The 20,271-nt window shown below is 51.3% G+C and overlaps 1 protein-coding gene across 1 annotated transcript in view; it reads right to left on the reverse strand.

The window, feature by feature from the left end:
• Window positions 1-20,271, reverse strand: part of SND1 (staphylococcal nuclease and tudor domain containing 1) — a 418,687-nt gene that overhangs the window by 11,945 nt on the left and 386,471 nt on the right. The window contains exon 17 of the mRNA XM_016213329.2: window positions 4,831-5,019. Coding sequence (XP_016068815.1) covers window positions 4,831-5,019 — 189 coding nt within the window. The remainder of the gene's footprint in view (window positions 1-4,830; window positions 5,020-20,271) is intronic.

The raw sequence follows: 20,271 nt of genomic DNA on the forward strand, positions 1-20,271 counted from the left end.
GAATTACTGAGCCACCTTGGGTCATAGGCACAGAGGCCATGCTCTGGCCTTTAATGTGGCACAAGTGTGTGTCCTTCCACTAGAAGGGGAGGCAAGGGCCCAGAGCACTGGAATGAGCAACAGGAACTTTCCAAGCCCTGGATGGGGGAAGAGGTGGCTGCCAGGGACATCTCCTAGGTCCAAACTTCTGCCACCCACAGAGAGAGTGCCCTTTGCCTCCTGAGGCTGAGCTGCTGGACTCCTGGTCTGGGGCTGGGCTCTAACCCAAACAGCTCCTGAGCCTTCTCAGTTTCCTCTAACACCCGTCCTACTACCCTGGCCACTTCCCTCATCATAAGCACCTAGACACCCCTGCTCCTCATGCCCCAAGCCCGGCCGCCACAGGAGAGGAGGCAGGCAGCAGACCAGAGACTCCTGGCCTAATCTGTCCAGGGCCCACCTGCCCTATGAAAAGGGGGTCTCTAAACTTTGGACTTTCTTATGAAAGGGCCTCTCTAATCAGAGGCCACACATGGACTACTGAGAGCACTCTGGGGGACAGCCACAATTCCTTCCAATTCCAAGGTCAACATCCTATTGAGGCCAAGGCTCCCCCATCCCCTCCAGGGGAGTGACTACTTAGCCAGTCACTCCTATCTACCTCCAGACTCCCACCCCCTCTGAGATCCTTGCAGCTCTGAGGACTCTCACTGCCTCTGAGACAAGACTGGCTCTTGAGTGGGCCCTGAGCCTGGGAGAAGTTCTGGGCTCCCATCCTAACCCCATCCTGCTTCCCTCAGCTGTGGGGGAAGGAGGCTGCTCAGTGGAGTTGATGAATTGGGAACAGACTGACAGGGTGAGAGCAGAAACTGCTAATGACTCAAGTAAAAGAGCCTCTGGCGACAGCATCAGGTTTCCTCCTGGGGAGAGGGGCTGGGGCTTCTCTCCTGGCAGGCTCAGGCAGCAAGCCTAAGGTCACCGATGATGTAAACAAAAGCCTAAGGGATGGCCCTCAGGCCCCTTGCTCCTGCATGGCAGGCAGCAAAGGGGCCAGTCAGTCCTATGACAGGTCCCACAGCTCACTGGGCAGCAGGAAAGGAGCAGTGGGGTGCACACTGATGCCTTGTGAGGGGAGAAGACACCAGAAGCATGCAGTTGCAAAAGGGTAGAAGAGGGAGAGCTGCTCCTCAGATAAAGAAACCTCATTTCTAAGAGAGGGCTGGGCTGGCCCTCTGAATAGTGGAGCCTTGAAGACTCCCTTTTCCCCTTGGGGTATGGAGGAGACCAGCTATTCCCTGGAACTTGGCTGCCAGTGGCCCTCGGCAAGCTGGTAAACGAAGTCAAGCTGGGACAGGTTTGGCTGCCCATGGCCCCACCCTTAAATAGGGGTTGATTTTGCCCATGTTGTCTTTTTTTTTTTTTTTTTAACATATCTTTATTGATTTCAAAGAGAGGGAAGGAAGGGGGCGGAGAGACAGAAACATCAATGATGAGAGAGTCATTGATTGGCTGCCTAGCCCGCAACCCGGGCATGTGCCCTGACCAGGAATTGAACCCCGATTTCCTGGATCCTAGGTTGATGCTCAACTGCTCAGCCACGCCCGGCCTGGCGCCCATGTTGTCTTATGTTGCCCTTCTGTAGAACTGGGGCAGGGAGGGGATGGACATATTAGCAAGATACCTGCCAGACATGTGCCATTTTCCCACAGCCACCCCAGGCCCTCTTATGGTTCAGATACCTGACAAGAACAACCCAAAGACCCTTTCCAACAGGAACAGTAATTGTGCACACAGATACAGAGTCAATGCCTTAAGGCTCGGCCCCCAGGTTCTTAGCAGAAGGAAGAGCTGGGGAGGGGCCTCCAGGGCCAAGATGCTGGGTGGGATAGGGGTCTGGGAGCTGTGAATGCTCTTGGCCTTTGATGGAGACAAGATTGAGTCAGGCCTGGACAGCAGGGCCCAGGGATGCTGGGAGTCACCTGTGGAGCACGTGGGCTGCAACAGTGTGGAGAGATCCCCAGCTTTTCTGATCAGTTGGTGGTAGCTCTCCTGCATTAAGGCCAGGGCCAAGATGGAGTTGTCCTGAGACAGGGCCCCTCTATGTTTCCTCCATGGCCCTGACTACAGACCCAGGGCAAGAGAGATATGTCCCTCCTTCCTCATCTGCTCTGTCGTGTCAGTTCCTGTCCTGCTTAGGTCCCCTCTACATTCTGGGGCTCCTAATTGTCCCCTGTGGCTGTCCTAGGGAAGGAGCCCACTTGGCTGGGCACAGGCAAGGCCAGCTCAGGAGCAGAGGTTGTCTCTCCTCCTGTCCTCACATTGCTCCTGCACCCCCACTCCTTCCCTGTACTTCCTCCTCAGGGAGCCCCAGGTCCTCTTCCCCGCAGGAGCTGGGCAATGTGGACTGAGCCTTGGCTGGCTGCAGCCTTCCCTTTCTAAATCCTATTTAATACCACTGCTTAGGAGGCTCCACGGGTGGGGCTGACATGTGGCCAGGGTGGTGGAGGCCTTCAAGTCGAAGGTAGGGAAGCAAAGCTCAATAAAAGCCAATCAATAGCCAAACCATCCCTGCCCAGGGTCCCGCTAGGGCACGAGTGGTTGGGGGAAGGGAACAGTCCAGGCAACTGCCATCAGCAGCTCCCTCCTTGGTCCTCAGACCTACCCAGAATCCCTGGGGGGGGGGGGGGGGGAAGGAAACCCTGCCTCAGCCTCCTGCAGAGGAAGCAGAGGACAAGACCAGCCTCGTCATTAGGAGAGAAGCCCGGCGTGCACAGGGAACAGGAATAAGGCCTGGCAGGGAGGCAGGGAAGGCAGCAGTCAGACAGACCTACTCACAAACCACACGCACAGACTATTCCCTGAAGACTTCTGCGCACTCCTGGTCTCACACAATCTTTCAGCATTGCCTTTCCTCAGTTAGCTCACAGGTACCACCATGATGATCTCTGAGCCCCGAGTGTGCCTGTCTCTCAACAGCTAAGGCAGCCGTCATGGGGACACAAGCAGGGAAGACTGGGGATCCTGGGGACACTTCAGATATGCAGTCATCTGAGTCCAGCCAACTTTGGGGCTGCTGCAAAGCTCTGCCCACGCTGCTCCTGGGAGAGGAAAGCCACACTAGGTTCCCTGAGGAGACTTGGAGAGAAAGGGATGTGCAGGAGAAGGACCCAGGAGGAAGGCAGGCCCCGCACTGAGAGCAGTGCGCTGCATTTTAATTAGACTGGAATAAAAACACGCAGCCTGTGTAAGTAATTAATCACTGGTAATTACTCCTCAGCGTTGTCATGTGGCACCAGTGCAAAGATGACTTGGGCTCTTTCAGGCAAATCCACTGTGTAGTAAACAGTGATGTACCCGGAAAGGGACCCACCTCTCCATCTCAGGCCAGACTCCCTTCTCTGTTCTATCCTGGGTCCCTCTGGGATCTCTACTCTCAGAGGACCGCTCAGATCTGAAGGGGTAGCTACTAGGGTCACGTGCTGAGTAGCCAGGGAGCAGGGTCAGGGGGCAAAGATGCTTTCAGAATCTGGGCCTCAGAGGCTGGTGCTTGTCTTCAGTGAAGGTTCAGCCCTCTGTACATGAGGCCCAGCACCACATCTCCACTTCCCTGCAGCAGGCAGAGGACACAGGGGTGGCAGTCTTAAATTCAGCTGTCACAAACAGGAAATCCAAAAGGGAGCTCCTTTGCTATAGGAGCTGAGGCTGCCTGTTTCCCCATCACTCTAGGAAGACATGGTTTAATGTGAGCAGAACTGGGACAGGAAAGGGTGGAAACCTCCTCAGAGGCCTCATGGTGGCCCACTCCTCCAAGGCATGAACAGTCCCTTTCATTTGTCCTAGCTTCTTGGGCTACCTCTCCCTGGAGTCATTCCACCTCCATTAGGGGGTTGGTCACCAGCCCTAATCCCCAGGGGATGGAAGAAAGGAGAGATCCAGGAGGGTGACCGGGGCCCAGTCCCCAGGAAAAGTGATGCATTCTCTTGGAAGAAAGGTGGGAAGAGACTGAGTGAGGAGATGGCTGCCCCAGGCTGGAGGAAAATGAGGAACTTTTGGGGCCCCTAAGCCTCCCACTCCTTTTGGCAGGTGTCTGAGCCTTGGCTCTGGGAGGCAAGTTGCAAGTCAGATGGGTGCCCCATGGGGGAAGAAAACGTTTATTCCTGGAACAAATTTATGGCTCTGCATGGCTGTCCCATGACCTCCTCCTTAAGCTCAGGGAAGCTCTGACAAATTGGTGGCCGGCTGATTTACCCCATTATCAGGGCTGGGTTTAAGTCAGTGGCAATAGGCTGAGTGGGGTGGGGTGGGTGCTAAGCCCAGCTCCCTCCACTAAACCCCCGGGGTTCCTTAGTCATCCATTTGTCTCCAAAAGCTGCTTTCCAACCCATCCCCCTTGTTTCTTTGATGTACTGTCTGCTGAGACTGATGGGCTATAACTCTGCTGTCCTAACAGCTTTATACATTTCCTGGGGCCGCTTCCAAAATGGGCTTCCCTGCAGGGCAATGTGCAGGAAACTCAGATGTGGGCTACAGAAAGGGTTAGGAATGAGGAAGGAGCAGGGGCTCCCCCAGTCATTTCTCTCATCCATCCAAGGTCACCTCCCCAATGGCTTTCTGCTGCAGGTCCACCGGAGCAGGCGTGCAACAGGCCTATGGCTGGGGATGCCTAAGCTGCCAGCCCTGCCCTTGGTCTTATGTGGTTCCCGATATGGGGTCTGACAACCACGGTGACTCAGTTCAGGGGCAACAGAACCACTTCTGTCTGTTGTATGAAGGCAACGGTGTTGGGGGGCAGTGAGAGAAAGTACGAGCTGGGGTAGCGGCACCCGCCCGCTGCCCGATCCCGCACCATACCTTCTCCTTCTTCTGCTTGGCGGCCTCCTCGGCAGACAGCAGGGATTTGTAGTAGGAGCTGCGCTCCGCAGTGAAGTGGACCTTGGAGAGTGCGTGCTCCACCAGCAAGACGGACAGGTTGGCGCCATCGATGTGCAGCCAGCCGATGAAGTTGCCGGCCTTGTCCATGCTCTCCACCTCCACCTCCACCTGGGGCACAGAGAAAGGGGGCGTCAGCCTGCAGGGGGTGGCCCTGAGTATGCAGGGTCATTCCACTGTGACAGGAGCGGCTGGAACTAGGAGAGGGAAAGGATATGCTAAGCAGAAAAGCAGGAGCTGGTGAGAGCCCCTGCACTGCCGACCGTTAGAAGCCTTCGCTTTAGTTCTGAAAGTTGCCTCTACACACCCCAGAATCATCCTTGATAGATAACATCACTGACAAAGCAACTTCAAATTCTCCTTCCTTTTGACAGAGAGCTAAGAGGGTAAACTCCACTCTTTAGCTCAAGCAAGGGAGTCGGTGTTAGAAGTGTGGGGGTGTGTGTGTGTGTGTAGCTGGGGGTCAGGAGTGAGATCAGAAGCAGGCAGCTCTGGCTACATCCCCCTATTCTTCAGTACCCTCCTCCAGCTCTGCTAGGAAGAGGGGGATTCTGGGGAGCAAGTCAATCCCTGGGGAGAGGGCAGCCTATGTTGTTCCTAGAAGAGCTGAATGAATTAATGCTTAACAAAGGTAAAAAAAAAAAAAAAGTGGCTGCATGAGAGTCAGGCGAGGAGAGGCAGGATAGGACAAGTGGGCAGGAAGTGCATTAAACCCTGAAAAAGTTAGAGGGCGACCCCAACAGAAGGTTTACCCCCAAGGAAGAACAACTGCCATAAGCCCAGACCTTGAGCTATGTGCTGGGGTTGAACTCCAGAACCCTCAGGGATCCCCCACAGGGTTCAAGGGCTCTTAGATGCCCCCCTCCCACCCTCTGTAAGACTGATCTGGTCCCCAGATCCAGCACTGACTCTGCTCCTGCCTCAAGGAGGCAATGACCCAGGAAAAATTCCTTCTCTGATTTCTCCCAGTCTCGTTCTTCCCCCGCTAAAGGAGACTGTAAAAGTCTTTGCTGACAAATGTAAAAACTTGTATTAATTTAAATGGCTTCAAGCTCAATTAAGCAATAAAATGAATGTCTAAATACCTGGGAATTCTCTGAAGCCTGGGCCAGAGCCAGTGGCAGCAGCCTAGGGCAGAGGGTTGGAGCGGTGAGGGCAGGGAGGAGAGCGGCTCGCCCACCTGGCGGAGTTCTGACTCAGCAAGGGAAGATGGGGGGGATATGACTCCCTCGAAGCAGACAGAGATGGCATGGGTGCGCAGAGAAGGCAGTGGGAGGAAAAGAAGGGGCAGGGCCAGGGAGAAAGGACCCTGGCTTCTCCCCACTCTTGGACACCCTCTTCCTATTTGAGGTCCACAGTTAACCCTTCAAGGGTAAATGAAAGTTCAACAGTGCCTGAATCTGAGATGTACAGAAGAAGATATGCAGAGTTTACAAGAGCTAGGAAAAAAAGATATTATATGTATAGGACCAAACTCAACTTGATGTTGTAGGTGGGGAAACTGAGGCACAGGGAAGGAAGTGCAGCTAGAAAGGGGCAGAGCTGAGAGCATCTCCTTCCCTTTTCCACAGGCCTGTTTCAGGAGCACTCCTTTCTTCCTCCAGTCACACCTCTAACCCCCACTTCCTTGCTTCTCACCCAATTAATGCCAGCTCCCTCCACCATCAAGACCATGGGACCTTGCACCTCACTGGTAGAGCCAGGGTGGAGTGTAGGGATATGCTGGGCTGCGTCTACCTGCACCACGCTGCTGAGGGGTAGAAGCAGGGAGAACCAACATCTAGTACCTACCTGTAGATGTTAAAACATGTTTCTCCTGTCTAATGCTGGCAATCAATTTACTGGGGGACCTGCATTTGTCAGGGAGAAGGGCAAGTGGGCAAAATGGTGCTCTGATAAAAACAAGTGCCTCAAGAGCTCACCAGTTAGTAAGGCAACCAAATCCATTGAGGTGAGTGACGGACTAACTGAAGGGCCTTTTGCCTCCTTGCAAATGCCCAGGGCACTGGAGCACTAGGGAAGCTCTGCTATTGGACCACTGGGCAGCCCTTCCACTCTCTCTAAAAATCAATGGAAAAAATATACAACAAAAAAATAGTGTAATAACTTTGTATGGTGACAGATAATTTACCAGACTTATTGTGATGATCACTTTATAAGTTATATAAATGTCAAACTACTATGTTGTACACCTGAAACTAATATAATATTGTAGGTCAACTCTGTTTTAAAAAAACACACATGGGAAAACCATCTCTTATCTTTCTAAATTTGCCAAGTTTTATTGAACATGCTAAGGCCAAGAAGCAGAAGGCCCCAGAGGAATTTTGGGAAGCAGTAGGAAAGCGAGAGGCTACTTGCCTTGTGTTTGGGGGCTCATGAGATAATAGGTGGAGTATGGGTGTGTGTGTGTGTATGTGCGATGCTGGCTTCCACCACTAAACCACTGGCCTCCTTGTATTTGGGGGCTCCTGAGACACTTCCTTATGCCCAGCCGAAAGCAGTGAAGCTGGAAGACTTCCCAGGTTTGGTCTCTTGCCTTTCTATATGTTAGTAGCCAAGTATCCTTTCTCTAAAACAGGATGGCTCCCCTGCTTGAGCACAAGGCCTGCCTCCAGGCTCGAGTAGCTTGTGGTGGGCCAGCATGGTTGTGACAAGAAGCTTGATGGTCACCCTCATCACTCCTCTTGGCAATAGACAGCTGGAAATGAATGCAAGAACCTCAGATATGGGTAGCAAAGGCAACCGGGCAGGTAGCCTCCCTCTTGTCCTATAGGGTGCCCAAACTCAGACCTCACTCCACATGGCAAACCCCAAATTCATACCTCTCTCTCTGAGGCCAAAAACCAGAGGCTGGCCTCTCAAGGGCTCACATTAGAGGGAGAACCCAGCAACTAGCAGCCATACCTGGGGCCAATGCTGCCGCGGAGCAGCCAGGCTCTCTTGGCAGGTGAGCACTGACATCACACTTACACAGCCCCTCTCGACCTGCAATCGATATACTAACTTGGGCTTGACGAGTCCCTGGGCTCGGTCAGCCGCAGAGAGGAAATCTCTAGCCTTGGGCACTACGCTGCCACTGAATCCATCTTGGGTTATAGAGGGAGATAAAGCTGTCGCCCGTGGGTCTCTGCTTCCCCTTTTATTACAGCTGCTGCAACCACAGTAATTTCTCAGCCAAACAAAGGCACTGAGGATAAGGTGGGCTGGGCTAGTGGTCCAGCTGCTCCCAGTCTCTCAGCTTCCCGCCTCTCCAGCCAAGTCCTGTGCTTGTGTTATCTTTCTGGACATGCCCCAGCCTGGACGGTACATGGAATTCAGTTTGAAGATCAAAGTCTTAACTCTTTCCTAGCTCTGGGAGAGTTACAGGGGAGCAAGCAGAAGGTTAAGCAGGGCACCCCTAGGTTGGTATATGTGTTCATCCTTCATTATATGTCTCTCTTATACTGACTGCCAGAAATTGTGGTTTGACTATATATAATGTGGGTCCATGGCTGTACAAGCTCTACTTCTCTCTTCAACTTAAAGACTCAAATTTTTTATATTCTTGGGAGGCTTACTACAATGGCATGTCACATCAGGGAGTTCAGGTCTTGGGTGACTACTATGGACTGCCAGAGGGCTTCATATTCAGGTGGGCATTTAGTGTATACATGTGTGGGCTGTGGCCTTGAGGACACCAGAGTTACATGTATATATGGACATAACAGTGTCAGCAAGGGACAGGTGGTGGCTCTTCTCTTCATTCCCCCTCTTTAATGCTCATGCTGAAGCTGAGACCTAGGAAAACATAGAGCTGGAGCAGGAGGTGAGGCGGTGTGGTGGGGAGGAGACTACCTGGACTATGAGAAGGGGGTGAGGGGCACCACACTGAGTAAGTACCTTGGTGGTAAGTCTGGTTAAGACAAGCAAGCACCCTAGTGGTCAGGCGTGACCTTCAGGCGTTTAAGGACGTTGTGATGCTGCCTCACGGTGCACTCGGATGGCCCAGTCATGTGCCAGCATCTCTTGCCTTTAGCACTTAATGCTAGTGGAGTGGGTGGGATTTTGCAGCCCTGAACTAGCCCTGTGAGCTGAGCTCCTCCAGCTTTAACACCACCTTCCTGTGAAGGCTTCCCTGAACCCGGCCTACAGTGAAGCACTCTCCGAACACCTATGGGCTTATCCTCCCTCTGGCATTCAGGGGACAGTATACAGCACAGGGGTTTAGGGCACAGACCCTGAAGCCAGACTACCTGAATTTAAATCTACCTACCATTTGCATGGCATCTGGAGAGTCACATAACTTCTCTGTGCCTGTTTACTGTAAAATTGGAATTGCAATAGTACCTCCCTCAAAGGATTTGTTATGTGGATCAAATAAGTTAAGCTCTTAGAAGAGTTAAGTTAAGCACTGTGACACATGAACACTTCATCATCATTAATCATTACTTCCTGGTAGGAGCGGCTATTTCATTCCCAAATGTCTTCACTCTCCAACTAGACTGTGTGCTTCATGAGGGACGAAGCTTGTTCTAGCCTCTGCAATCTTCCCCAGGGCTGGGTGTACTGACAGGGCCATGAACTTGTAGAAAACACATAGTTCCTGGGAGTCAGATAGACTTGGGTTCAAGTCCTAATTCTAGCTGTGAAGTTCTGGGCAAGTCACGTGACCTCTCCTAGCCTGTTTTCTTACTGTAAAAAGAAAAGAGGGCCCTGCGTATTAGATAAGGTCATGTAACTGCTTTGTCTTCCCTTCAACTGATGTCAGCCAACAGCAGCAGGACCGTGATATCCCACAGCAGCTCTGCTTGGCTGAGCCAGACCCCTTTGTTTTCCTCCGTGCCTGGGAAAGCTTTGGGTTCTTACACCTTAGGGGCCTCATGCAAAATAGAGTGGGAGGGAAGGCAAGTGGGGGTTGATGGGAAGAGCTAATGTGTGACAGATGCCTTTCTGCTTAGCTGAGGGGGGTCTTTCTTTGCTAAAGGGCCAAAAAGGGGGACTGTGGCCCAGCCAGCCATGCCCAGCTGGACACACTGGACCTGGCCTGTTTGTGGGCCAAGGCAGCCAGCGGGTCCTGCTGCTTCACAATGAGACACCTCCTCCTGCTCCCAAGCACATTAATGTGCCACTAATGAAATTGTTCTGGCTTATTTACCAAATTAATACGAACGGCACAGGCTGTTAATTTGCATGTCTCCTAATCACTGAGGAAGAGCTCCCAAGCCCAGGCAACACGCACACCTCAGTGCCCACCCAGCCGGGCTGTGGTCTCATCCCTCCCAGCTGCTGGTGGGTGAGGAAGGGAGAGAGGGAGGAGCAAAGAGAACTGGGCAGCCCCTAGCTCTGCATGGCTGCAAGAGAATGAGAGAGGGAGGGGGGTGGCCATGAATTTGTTTAGTTTCCCACAGTCCCTTTCTCAGCAGCTGCAGTGCCCTGGGCCTGCAGAAAAATATACTCAGTCCCTGTCCCTCATCCCTCCCAAACTGTTCCCCTCCTTTCCCTTGTCTGGATTCTGTCCAATGTCTCAACACAGGAACTACTTCAATCAAACAGGCAGTGGGGGCTAAATCATTCTGCTCTAGGCAGTGAGGCACATTCTCTGCCTGGGGTGCAACACAGGTCAGATAGTTGCTGGGGTTCACTGAGGGGGTACAGGAGGAAAGAGAAGTAGAAGCCAGGCAGAGGCCGATGTTCTTATAGATCCTACTACTCTCTCTCAGCTGGTCCTGCCCTCCCCAGCCAATCAGCCTTCAGATCCTGAGAGAGAGAGAGAGAGAGAGAGAGAGAGGGAGAGAGGGGGAGAGAGAGAGAGAGAAAGAGAGAGAGAAAGAGAGAGAGAAAGAGAGAGAGAAAGAGAAAGAGAGAAAATGAATTATTTGAGTTCAGCTATGACCACAGAGAAAATTCTGACTGCTTTGGGGGTTCATTTAGTTGTTTTTCCTCTCCTGCTCCAGGAGCCAAGTTGATGCCTAGTGGCTTTAAGTCTTGGGGTAAGCTGAAAAGTTGTAGGTAGCCTTCTTTGGGTTATGGTGAGGTGGGGAACAGGGAGAGGGGGAGGAGGGTGCTGCAGGCAAACTCCACTGAAAGGGTGGCCCAAATGAGGCAGCCAGCTGGAGCCCAGGAGGGCAAACGATTAAAAAACTTGAACAGGGGAGGACACACAGCAGGGGGCTGTATGCTCATGTGGTGACTCAGGGTAGCTAAAGGAGGCAGAGAACAGAGGAAACTTACTGGCAATGGGGGAGGGCGGGAGATCCCACATAACTTCCCTTTTTTAGGTGCCAGGAGAGAGGTAGATCCCTCAAGTGCCTTGGCCTTGCCTCTGTGCACAGCGTGAGGCAGCACAGGAAATTACCCAGCAACAGCTAGCCTCAGCTCCATAGGTTGAGAGGCTGTGGGATGCCAGGAAAACAGCTGCGGGGAATGCTCCTGCCCCCAAGGGAGGTGGGTCACCTCAGGCAGGACAGGCAATGCCAGGTAGGGTAGGCAGGAGCAGCAGCTCAGGACACCCCTGCCCTGGGGCATCTAAAATGAAGACTTCCTGTTGGGGAGAGGGGTTGCTGGCTACAAGCTCCTCTAGAAGGCAGAGCAGAAACACTCGCTACATCTGGGGAGGTGACATCAGGGGCCCCCATGACAGGGTTCCTAGGCAGAAGCCTCCATCTTTCCACATGCTGTCTCACCATAGTCTGGCTTTAAATACCCAAAGCCATCAGCAACGAGCATAGCAGAAAGCCTGGAACTGGGAACAAGATGGAAATGAGGCTTGGATGGGAGAAGGCATCAATGAGCAAAGCAAAAGCCTCAGACTAGAACAGTGAGCTAGTTACCAGCTCTGCCTCTTCTGGGCTGAGAGTGTCACTTGCCTTCCTAGCTCAGTTTCTTCATGTGTAAATGGGTTTCTGAGTCTCTCTCGGGTCAGAATTTTCTAGAGTTGGGGTGGGGGGTGCTGGTGTATACCAGGTATGAGTGGCAGCTGATGAGAGAAGGGCAAGTGGGGAAGCCCCACATGGCAATCGCCAACTCCTGTAGGAGAACTCGAGGAGAGAGGAAGGTGGTAAATGGAGAGAGGAAAAAGGCACTCCAGCCTCTTCCCAACCCAAGCACCCCCTCCAGAGCTTTCTGTAAGAATGTGGGTAGTGATCTGGAGCAGCCAGAGTGCAGCTGAGACTCCCTTTCTGCCCTGTAGCAGTAGCCGCACCATGGAGCAGCTTCCCCACCATCACTGATGCTGTGTGAGGCTGTAATGTGCTGCCACCGTGGAGCTGTGAACTTGAAGAGACACCTCACCTAAATAAAGCATCATCTCAACACAGCCAACTTATCCCCTGCACTCCTGGCCACGCACAGGCACACCAACGTCTTTCAAAGTCAATGAACATTAACACGAAGCAATTAATAATATAATACTCTGGGAGTGGTGCCTATGAAACGCCTCTGGGGTCCAGCCGGCGGCAGCTGCCGGGGGGAGTGGGCAGCGGAAAGGCAGGCAGCACTGCAGTCTTCCCCATGCTCCCGGGGCAGCAGGGCTCCAGTCCCCACCAGTGCCTCTGCTCCTAATCCCCCATCAGCTCCAGATCAGATGACTCTTAAATTCAACCCACATAGCCGATTGTTCTCCAGAAAACTACTTTTCTGACGTCCCTGTTCTGGCCGAGCCCAAGCCCTAGAAATGCCTGGAAATCAGGCCCAGGGCAAGAAGGGTCAAGAAGCTCCTTGAAGTTGAGGGAAGGACTGAGCAGTGAGCCCAGGTGGCTCAGGGCTGCTTCTCTTGAACGCCTCAGGGATGAGGAGTGGGATGACAGGGGTGGAGGCAGCTTTTGGTCCTGCCTGAGGCAGAGAGGCAGCCAAGGGGATCAGCATCCGGAGTCTGCCGGGAAATGCAAACCTGCTGACTCCAGGCCTTTGCAAGCGGTAACACAGTTTACAAAGTGACGCAATCTGTTTCCTTTGGTGCAGACAATAAGGAAAGCAGACTGTTCATCTTCCCAGGAAAACCTGGGGTGGGAGGCTGGAGGGAGATTTAACTTTCTCTTCCCTGATGTTTATGCAGAGAACGCGGATGAACCAGGGGGACCTCATTCTGCCCCTAGCCCGGCTAGGGCACCACTGCTGGCGTACTTTTCCACAGGTTACCTGAGCCTGAGATAGGCTCTGGAACTTCTTTTTCTTTCTTTCTTTTAAAATATGTGTTATTGATTTCAGAGAGAGGAAGGGAGAAGGGGAGAGAGAGAGAGAGAAAGAAACATCAATGATAAGAGTCATTGATTGGCTGCCTCCTGCACGCCCCCTACTGGGGATGGAGCCTGCAACCCGGGCATGTGCCCTGACCAGGAATCGAACTGCGATCTCCTGGATCATAGGTTGATGCTCAACCTCTGAGCCATGCCGGCCGGGCTGGAAACACACCTGAAGTGGAATGCACCTGCCCAGCTTTCCTTACGTTCCCTGGCTGACTGAAAAATAGTCGTAGCCCAAAGAGCAGTGAAGACTGCTTTGTATCAGGTGCCTCCGGACAGCATTCCCATCCAAACCTGGGGCTTGGGCCAGGGAGTCAGGGCAGTGACATTTTCCCACAGAACTTCAGGCTGTACCAGAGCCCCATAGGGACTGAGCTAGGGCGACAAGATGGTTGGCCATTTTTGTCAGTAGAAATCGGTATGGATGATCTATGGAGTAACAGCATGAGGCTATCAAATCTCTGACCTGGTCTGGAAGACCAAGTGTTGTCCAATCAGGTCAAGCTTACCAGTTTCCCCTTTGCAAGCACTCATATCTCCTGGACCCCAAGGCCTGCTCTGGGGACAGGTGTACTCTGTACTGCTGACTCCAACTCTCAGGCTTCTTTACCTTAACTGCTGTGGGTTTCTATGGATTCCCACGGTTTGCCTTTAAAAAGCACTTATGTTGGCATCCAGGATTACTTTCCCCTCCACCACTAACCTGGCTCTAGATCACACCCTCTTTTGCTTCTTTGGGCACCTATTTCTATCAGTTGTGAGAGAGAGAAGTTCTATTATCATCACGCCAATTTCCTTTTCCACCAGCGTCTACCTCTTTCCACAAATATCTTGCCCATCCTAGAAAACCTTGCTTTGACTTCACATCCCATCCAGCTGGCCTTCTTCTCTACCCACAGAGTATTCTGTCCAACTCCTCACTTCTCCATCCAATGTAGCTGGTCCCTGCCGTTGATGTTCCAATGTAACTACCACTTCAAAAGGTCACTCAAGACCTCTTAATTGCCATTTTAATAATTTCTTCTCAGATTTCATTATTTTTGACCTTTTGAGCGGTCTGACAAAGCTAAGCACCCACTTTCCATTTTGAAACTCTTATTTAGGCCTCTGTGATTCCCAATCTTGACTTTTTCTCCCTTCTCTTAGTTTTAACTGTGAATTCTTTCCTGATAACATGCCCCCTGAATACGGATATTCCCCAGGGGGCCATTTTAAGCTGTAGACAGTCCCCATATTTCATGGCTCTCTGAGTTAAATGACACCACAACTTCTATTTCCAGTCCAAACCTCTCTTCAGAATTCAACTCTGCCAAATAAATTTCAAATATAACATGTCTATCTACTGTTTTCACTATAATACCTGCTATTTCGCCTGCATTTTTTATCCCACTTGGTAGCATGAGCAGCTCAGGAATCACCCTTGACTCCTTTGACATTCACAGTCAATCTCCAGGTCACCGATCTACTTCATAAATGTCTCGAGTTCTTCCCCCCTTCTTTATCTTCAGTGCCACTCCCTGAGGAGTTCAGGCCCTAGCTTTGGCCAACACCAGCACCCCTGCCACCAGCCTTGCCCCTTCCTAAAGGCCCCTCCACAATGCCGAGCGTGGCTTATCGCAGGCAGTAGAGCACAGAGTTAACACAGGTCCTGAAGCCAGACCACCTGGTTAAATCTTGCTCTACTACTTATTACCTTGAGTGGGTTATTTAATCTCTCTGGGTCGGCGATTTTCCCGTTTGTCAAATGAGCATAATAATGGTAACTACCTCAAAGGGATTACTGAAGAAATCTGACATAGTAAATGCACAATAAACGACTTTCTAAAAAAGTCCCAATCTGATCACCTTTTCCTTTACTGAAATCCTTTCCTTGTTCTCTGCCGAAGTTCAAACTCCTCAGCACAGCAGCGTATAAACTCCTTGTACGTGGGTTTGTACTGGTCTCGGTTTCTACCAGCTTGGTCCCCATTATTTTGCTCCAGCTATGCCAAGCCACCTCCAGCTGCACACAACGCATCGTTCAGGCCTCTGTGCATGTCATTTCCTTTGACTAGAATGTTCCCTCCTATTGCGTCACCTACAAACCTGTATCCAGCCCTTTCATTAAGATTCTACACAATGCGATTTCACTCCAACCATTTCGATACTTACTTAGGTAATGCTAAGTAAATAATGCCCACCTCCCCAACCAGCACTTTGTTTATACCACTTTTTTTCTCCCCCCCCTTTTTAAAAAATATATCTTTATTGATTTCAGAGAGAGGAAGGGAGAGGGGGAGAGAGAGATAGAAACGTCAATGATGAGAAAGTTGTCATTGATCGGCTGCCTCCTGCACACCTCCGACTGGGGATTGAACCGTGATCTCCTGGATCCTAGGTCAATGCTCAGCCGCTGAGCCACGCCCATCTGGGCCATTTATACCACTTTTAATTACACTATTATAATGGGCATTTATTAATGGTACCTTATTAACGGGATATGGTAGACAGTCAATAGATGGTAAAAGGTAAAAGGTCCTAGATTCTCCAGATCACTGGCAATGAACTTGGAGGAGGCAAGTTCCTGAAACAGAAAACCGTCTTTGGGGAAATCTAGTGGCACCAAAGTGACTGGAGAGGGCCTGTTTTGAGGTGTCACCTCTAAGGTAACAGGGTTGTCCCACAGTTGCCCATGCCAGAGCAGGCTTGCTCACAGGAACCCAGAGGGGCAGAAACCAGGCTCGGTCGGTGTAGCCAGCACTGATGCCTCAGAGGCACCCAGGGGTCATGGGCAGAAGGGGCTGCTCTGCAGCTGGCTTTGCCTGTGCTGAGTATAACTGTTGCGAGAATGGATTCCCCCACTGACCCAGGCCCGAGCGCAGGCAGCCGCTGTGTGTGCCTCCCTCTGTTCCACACATCCACCACCTCCTGGCCACCATCCCTCAGCCAAGAAGGGGGAAAGAGCAAAAGCAGACATGAGACAGCGAGAGGAAGAGCTCTGAGGACAAGCCAAGCCCCCAGACCACTGTCTAGTGCTAAATGCTCAAAGCCAGGGCTTAGGCGTGCCAGTCGGGCCACGGTCACCTGAGGGAACATCTGAGCACAGGACTGAGAAAACCTTAAGCTGTGAGTCACCTACTGCTGCTGGAAGGTCTCAGGCCCTTCCAGGAGAACAAGGGAACCTTCAAGGAAAGGCAAATGTGTTGGGTTTGAGGGAATCTGGGGCTTAGGCTGGGAGGCCAACTCCTGGCTTAGTCACTTCAGAATTCTCAGAACAGGGCTATGGCCATAGGGGCCACTCAAAAACTATCAGGCTGGGGCAGGGATGTCCTATGTTGGGGGAAAAGGGAAATGGAGCTCCTTCTTCTCTTTCACCATCACCTGGTCTCTTGGCAAAAAGTACATAGACACCAATCCCTGCTGTAGGCCAGAAAACGGGATCAGAGAGAACCCAAACAAATAAAAATTCTACACCAGCAGCTAGGGACCAGCCAATTTACATGTCTTACTGAACTAAAAATAAGAAACAGCAAACAATTCTAATACATAAACATGGAAAGCTCATCTCTCCCAAATAATGTCAGATTAACTGCCTGACACACTGAAGGCAGGGATTCAATGAAGGAGCATGGTCACCATGGGGCCTCCTCACTTCTCACCATCAGTCCAGCATCTCCTCTGGGCTCCTCTTATTAAGCCCACACCCCTGTACTCACACATACCCTTCTTTATCTCCAACCTTCCCTCACTAGCCAAGCAGGGGGCCTCGCTATCCTCACCAAGCTGTGCGCTGTGCACATTGTGCTTGACTCCAGAGAGGGTGCCCTTTTCTGATCCACACGAAGGTAATGCTAATCTACATCCTGGGACAGGCCACAGACAGAATCCCATTCTCTCCTCTCATTCTACTAAGGAGCTGTTCTCTTAGGTCCAACAGAGAGGAGATCTGGGCATGTGAGGATAAAGGGTTCAGAACAGACCTCCCTAAAATGTACTACTTTGGCATGTGAATTCTATTGAGCTCAAGGCAATCAAGACCCTGAGGGCTCACAAGAAACTTACCTCTCCCTTAAAGAATTTAAACTGGAGGTCTTGCCCATAATAAGAGTTATCACCAGAGATAACTTTTATCCCCGATCTATAGGGCAGGGCAAACATCTAAGTATTGAACATCTACGTTTATCGTTTTGTGAATGACCTTCTGCCCCTCAGAAGCTACAAGATGTCTTACTTCATCCTTAGCTCAAAATGCTATATATACCTCATTTTACCTTGTCTCTGACTTCACATGTATGTGGGGTCTCTGACTCTCTCATGTATGTGGGATTCCCGTATGTATGTAATTAAATTTGATTAGGAATCTGTAGAGGAAAGCTTCTTTCTCCCCCACAGGGGACTCTGCTCATGTCTGATGCACATTCCCAAACTCTGTTACAAACCTATGCTAACAGAGTAAGAAACATAAAACACTCTCTGAGATGATGCAGGGTCCCTGTAACACTCTGAGTTCTAGCAGTGTGAGTGGGTGAGGGCTGTATGTGCTTACCCTCCTGTGGCATGGGAAAACTGGATTTTTGCTCCGCATGATCTGGAGGGCCAGTTATCTCTCAGGCCACCCATTATAAGGTCTGAGCACATACAGCCAAGTTTGGGATAAATCCAGGATACCAGGGGCCAGATCAGCCTCGTTAATGACCCTGTTCCCTGCCCTCTTCTGTGGGTTGATGTCTTCTGTGATTTTTTATTACTAATGACAATTAAAATATGGCATTGCCCTGGCCAGTGTGGCTCAGTTGGTTGAGCATCATTCTATGCACCGAAAAGTTGCCGGTTTGATTCCTGGTCAGGGCACATGCTTGGGTTGCCAGATCGATCCCCCAATAGGGTGTGTGAAGGAGGCAGCCAATAGATGTTTTGCTCTCACACTGATACTCTCAATCAGTGTCTTTCTTCTATCTCCCCCTTCCTCTCTCTCTAAAAATAAAAAAAATTTTGTTTTTATTTTGGTTAATGCTCACCTGAGGCTATTTTTTCCATTGATTTTTAGAGAGAGTGGAGGGGAGGGAGGGAGAAAGGGAGAGAGAGAGAGAGACATTGATGTGAGAGACACATCGATTGGCTGCCTCCCACACTCGCCCCAACCAGGGCTGGGGATCGAACCTGCAACCCAGGCATGTGGCTATGACTGGGAATCGAACAACGACCCTTTGGTATGTGGGTCGATACTTTTACCACTGAGATACACTGGCAGGGCTCAACAAAATTTTTTTAAATATGGCATTGCTTACACTGTCAGCGTGAAGCTCTCATATGCCGTAAACCCTGCAAATTCCCCAAGCAGGGCTGGAGTTAGTACCCAGAGCCTGCTGGGCCACAGTCAGCAGCCCTGCCCCACCTCATTCTGCAGCAGGCCCCAGCCGTCTCTGCCCAGAGAAAGGCAAGGAGTAATGGACATGGGCATTTTCACTGCACTGGGACCACATTCCCTCTTCTTCCTCCACTTTACCTACATTAGGACACAGGCTCCTAGTGTTCTTTTGGGATAACCAGTTCCTGAAAGTTCTCAAAGCCATTGGAATGAGATCACAGGCAAAAGAGGGAGAAATATTAGTGACAGGAAAGGATATTATGTAGGATGGGTCAGCAGCTTGGTTGTTGACGGAACTCTCTCTGCCCATCCTCTTGACAGAAGCCAGGGTCCCATTAATCACAATTATTTCTCTCATTCCTACTTCAACCAAATGTCCCAAATACAATTCAGTTTAACGAGGTCCCAGGAGCTAGTGGGTAACCCTCAACCTTACTGTTTGCATAGGTTGAGTCTGCCCTGTTCTCAGCAGAGGGTAGATACCCTGTGTTCCCCCAAATGGGACTTAGTGGCCTTATTTGACCTGTTCCACCTTCCAATTTGGTTCCAATAAGCAGAAATCCATTAACACCTGCCCTCTGCTCCACGTGGGGAGCACACCCCCAAGGTAGGCATGTTCTGAAATGGAGATAGGAAATGAAGATGCTCAGTGTCTCTGGCTAAGATTTCCCAGAAGTCACAATTAAGAGTCCCTTTGACTTTGGAGGAAGCACAATGAGCCTGACCCTTGCCTAAGCCTGGCTGCCTGTTCAAGACTCTTCTGACAGAGGACAGCTTGGCTGCAGCTACTGCTGTTAATGCACCCCCCCCCCCATGGGCTTCCTGCCACTGTGCCCTCTGGAAAAGGCTTTGAGGCTCCTGCCCCCACCCCACCACTCCGTGTAAATACCATTTAAGCAATTTGATTTAATTTAATGCTGTTTGGAGGTGCTCTCAATTGCCTGCTGCTGCTGAGCTGCTGCCTGGACCAGTGGGAGGAAAACACAGACTGGGATGAGCAGAAGCAGCAGAAAGGAAGGGAAAGGCCACTCCCGTCCTCTCCTTTAGGCAGGTACTCACAGGGATGCCACCGAGAGGATGGAAAGAAAGAGAAGGGCTAAGAAGAGATTCTCAGCATCTTCTGTCTCCTCAAGGAGAAAGTATATGACATGGTGCTCACACTCCCCATCTCGCCAACCTTATTTCCTCTAAGTCCCCCTCAAGGACCTGTGCTCTGGTCCGGCTGATCTGCCAGGTGTGTGGGCTGTCCAGCTCCCTTCCTGTGGCCCTGCCAGCCCGAGACGGTGATCTTGCACCATGGTTGTAAAAGCCAGACAGGCAACAGCCCCTGCTCTGCCAAGGGAGACGCAGAGGTGGCAGGGCCCACTCCGGCACGTCTGCTCATTTACCAGGAGAGGAATGCTAAGGCAGCTCCCCTCAGGATGTTTCTGCCCAGGTGCAGAATGGAAACGGGCGAAGCTATTTGTAAGGGGCGACTCCACACAACTTTTGTCTCCCAGGAAGCCTCCCAATTCATTATTCCTAACAAAGAACTCCATGTCTCAGCGCTCAGGTCCTGTCCTGAATCAACCTGCTCTGTTAACCCATTATCTTTCAGTTATGCCCTCCAAGTGAGGCTGTTGGTTGTTTGATTCCACCCCCCAGTTCCCACAGCCTACGCAGGAGCAGCAGGATTCTAGGCAGCACTGGAGGGTGCCTGAAGGAGGAATATCCCGGACTCCTGGGAGAGACTGTGTTTGGCAGGGCTCTTTTGTTTCTGGGCAACACCTTCCACATGGCTATATTCCTGATCGC

Source organism: Miniopterus natalensis, chromosome 10, assembly GCF_054644295.1.
Source record: "Miniopterus natalensis isolate mMinNat1 chromosome 10, mMinNat1.hap1, whole genome shotgun sequence".
Classification (NCBI taxonomy): Eukaryota; Metazoa; Chordata; class Mammalia; order Chiroptera; family Miniopteridae; genus Miniopterus; species Miniopterus natalensis.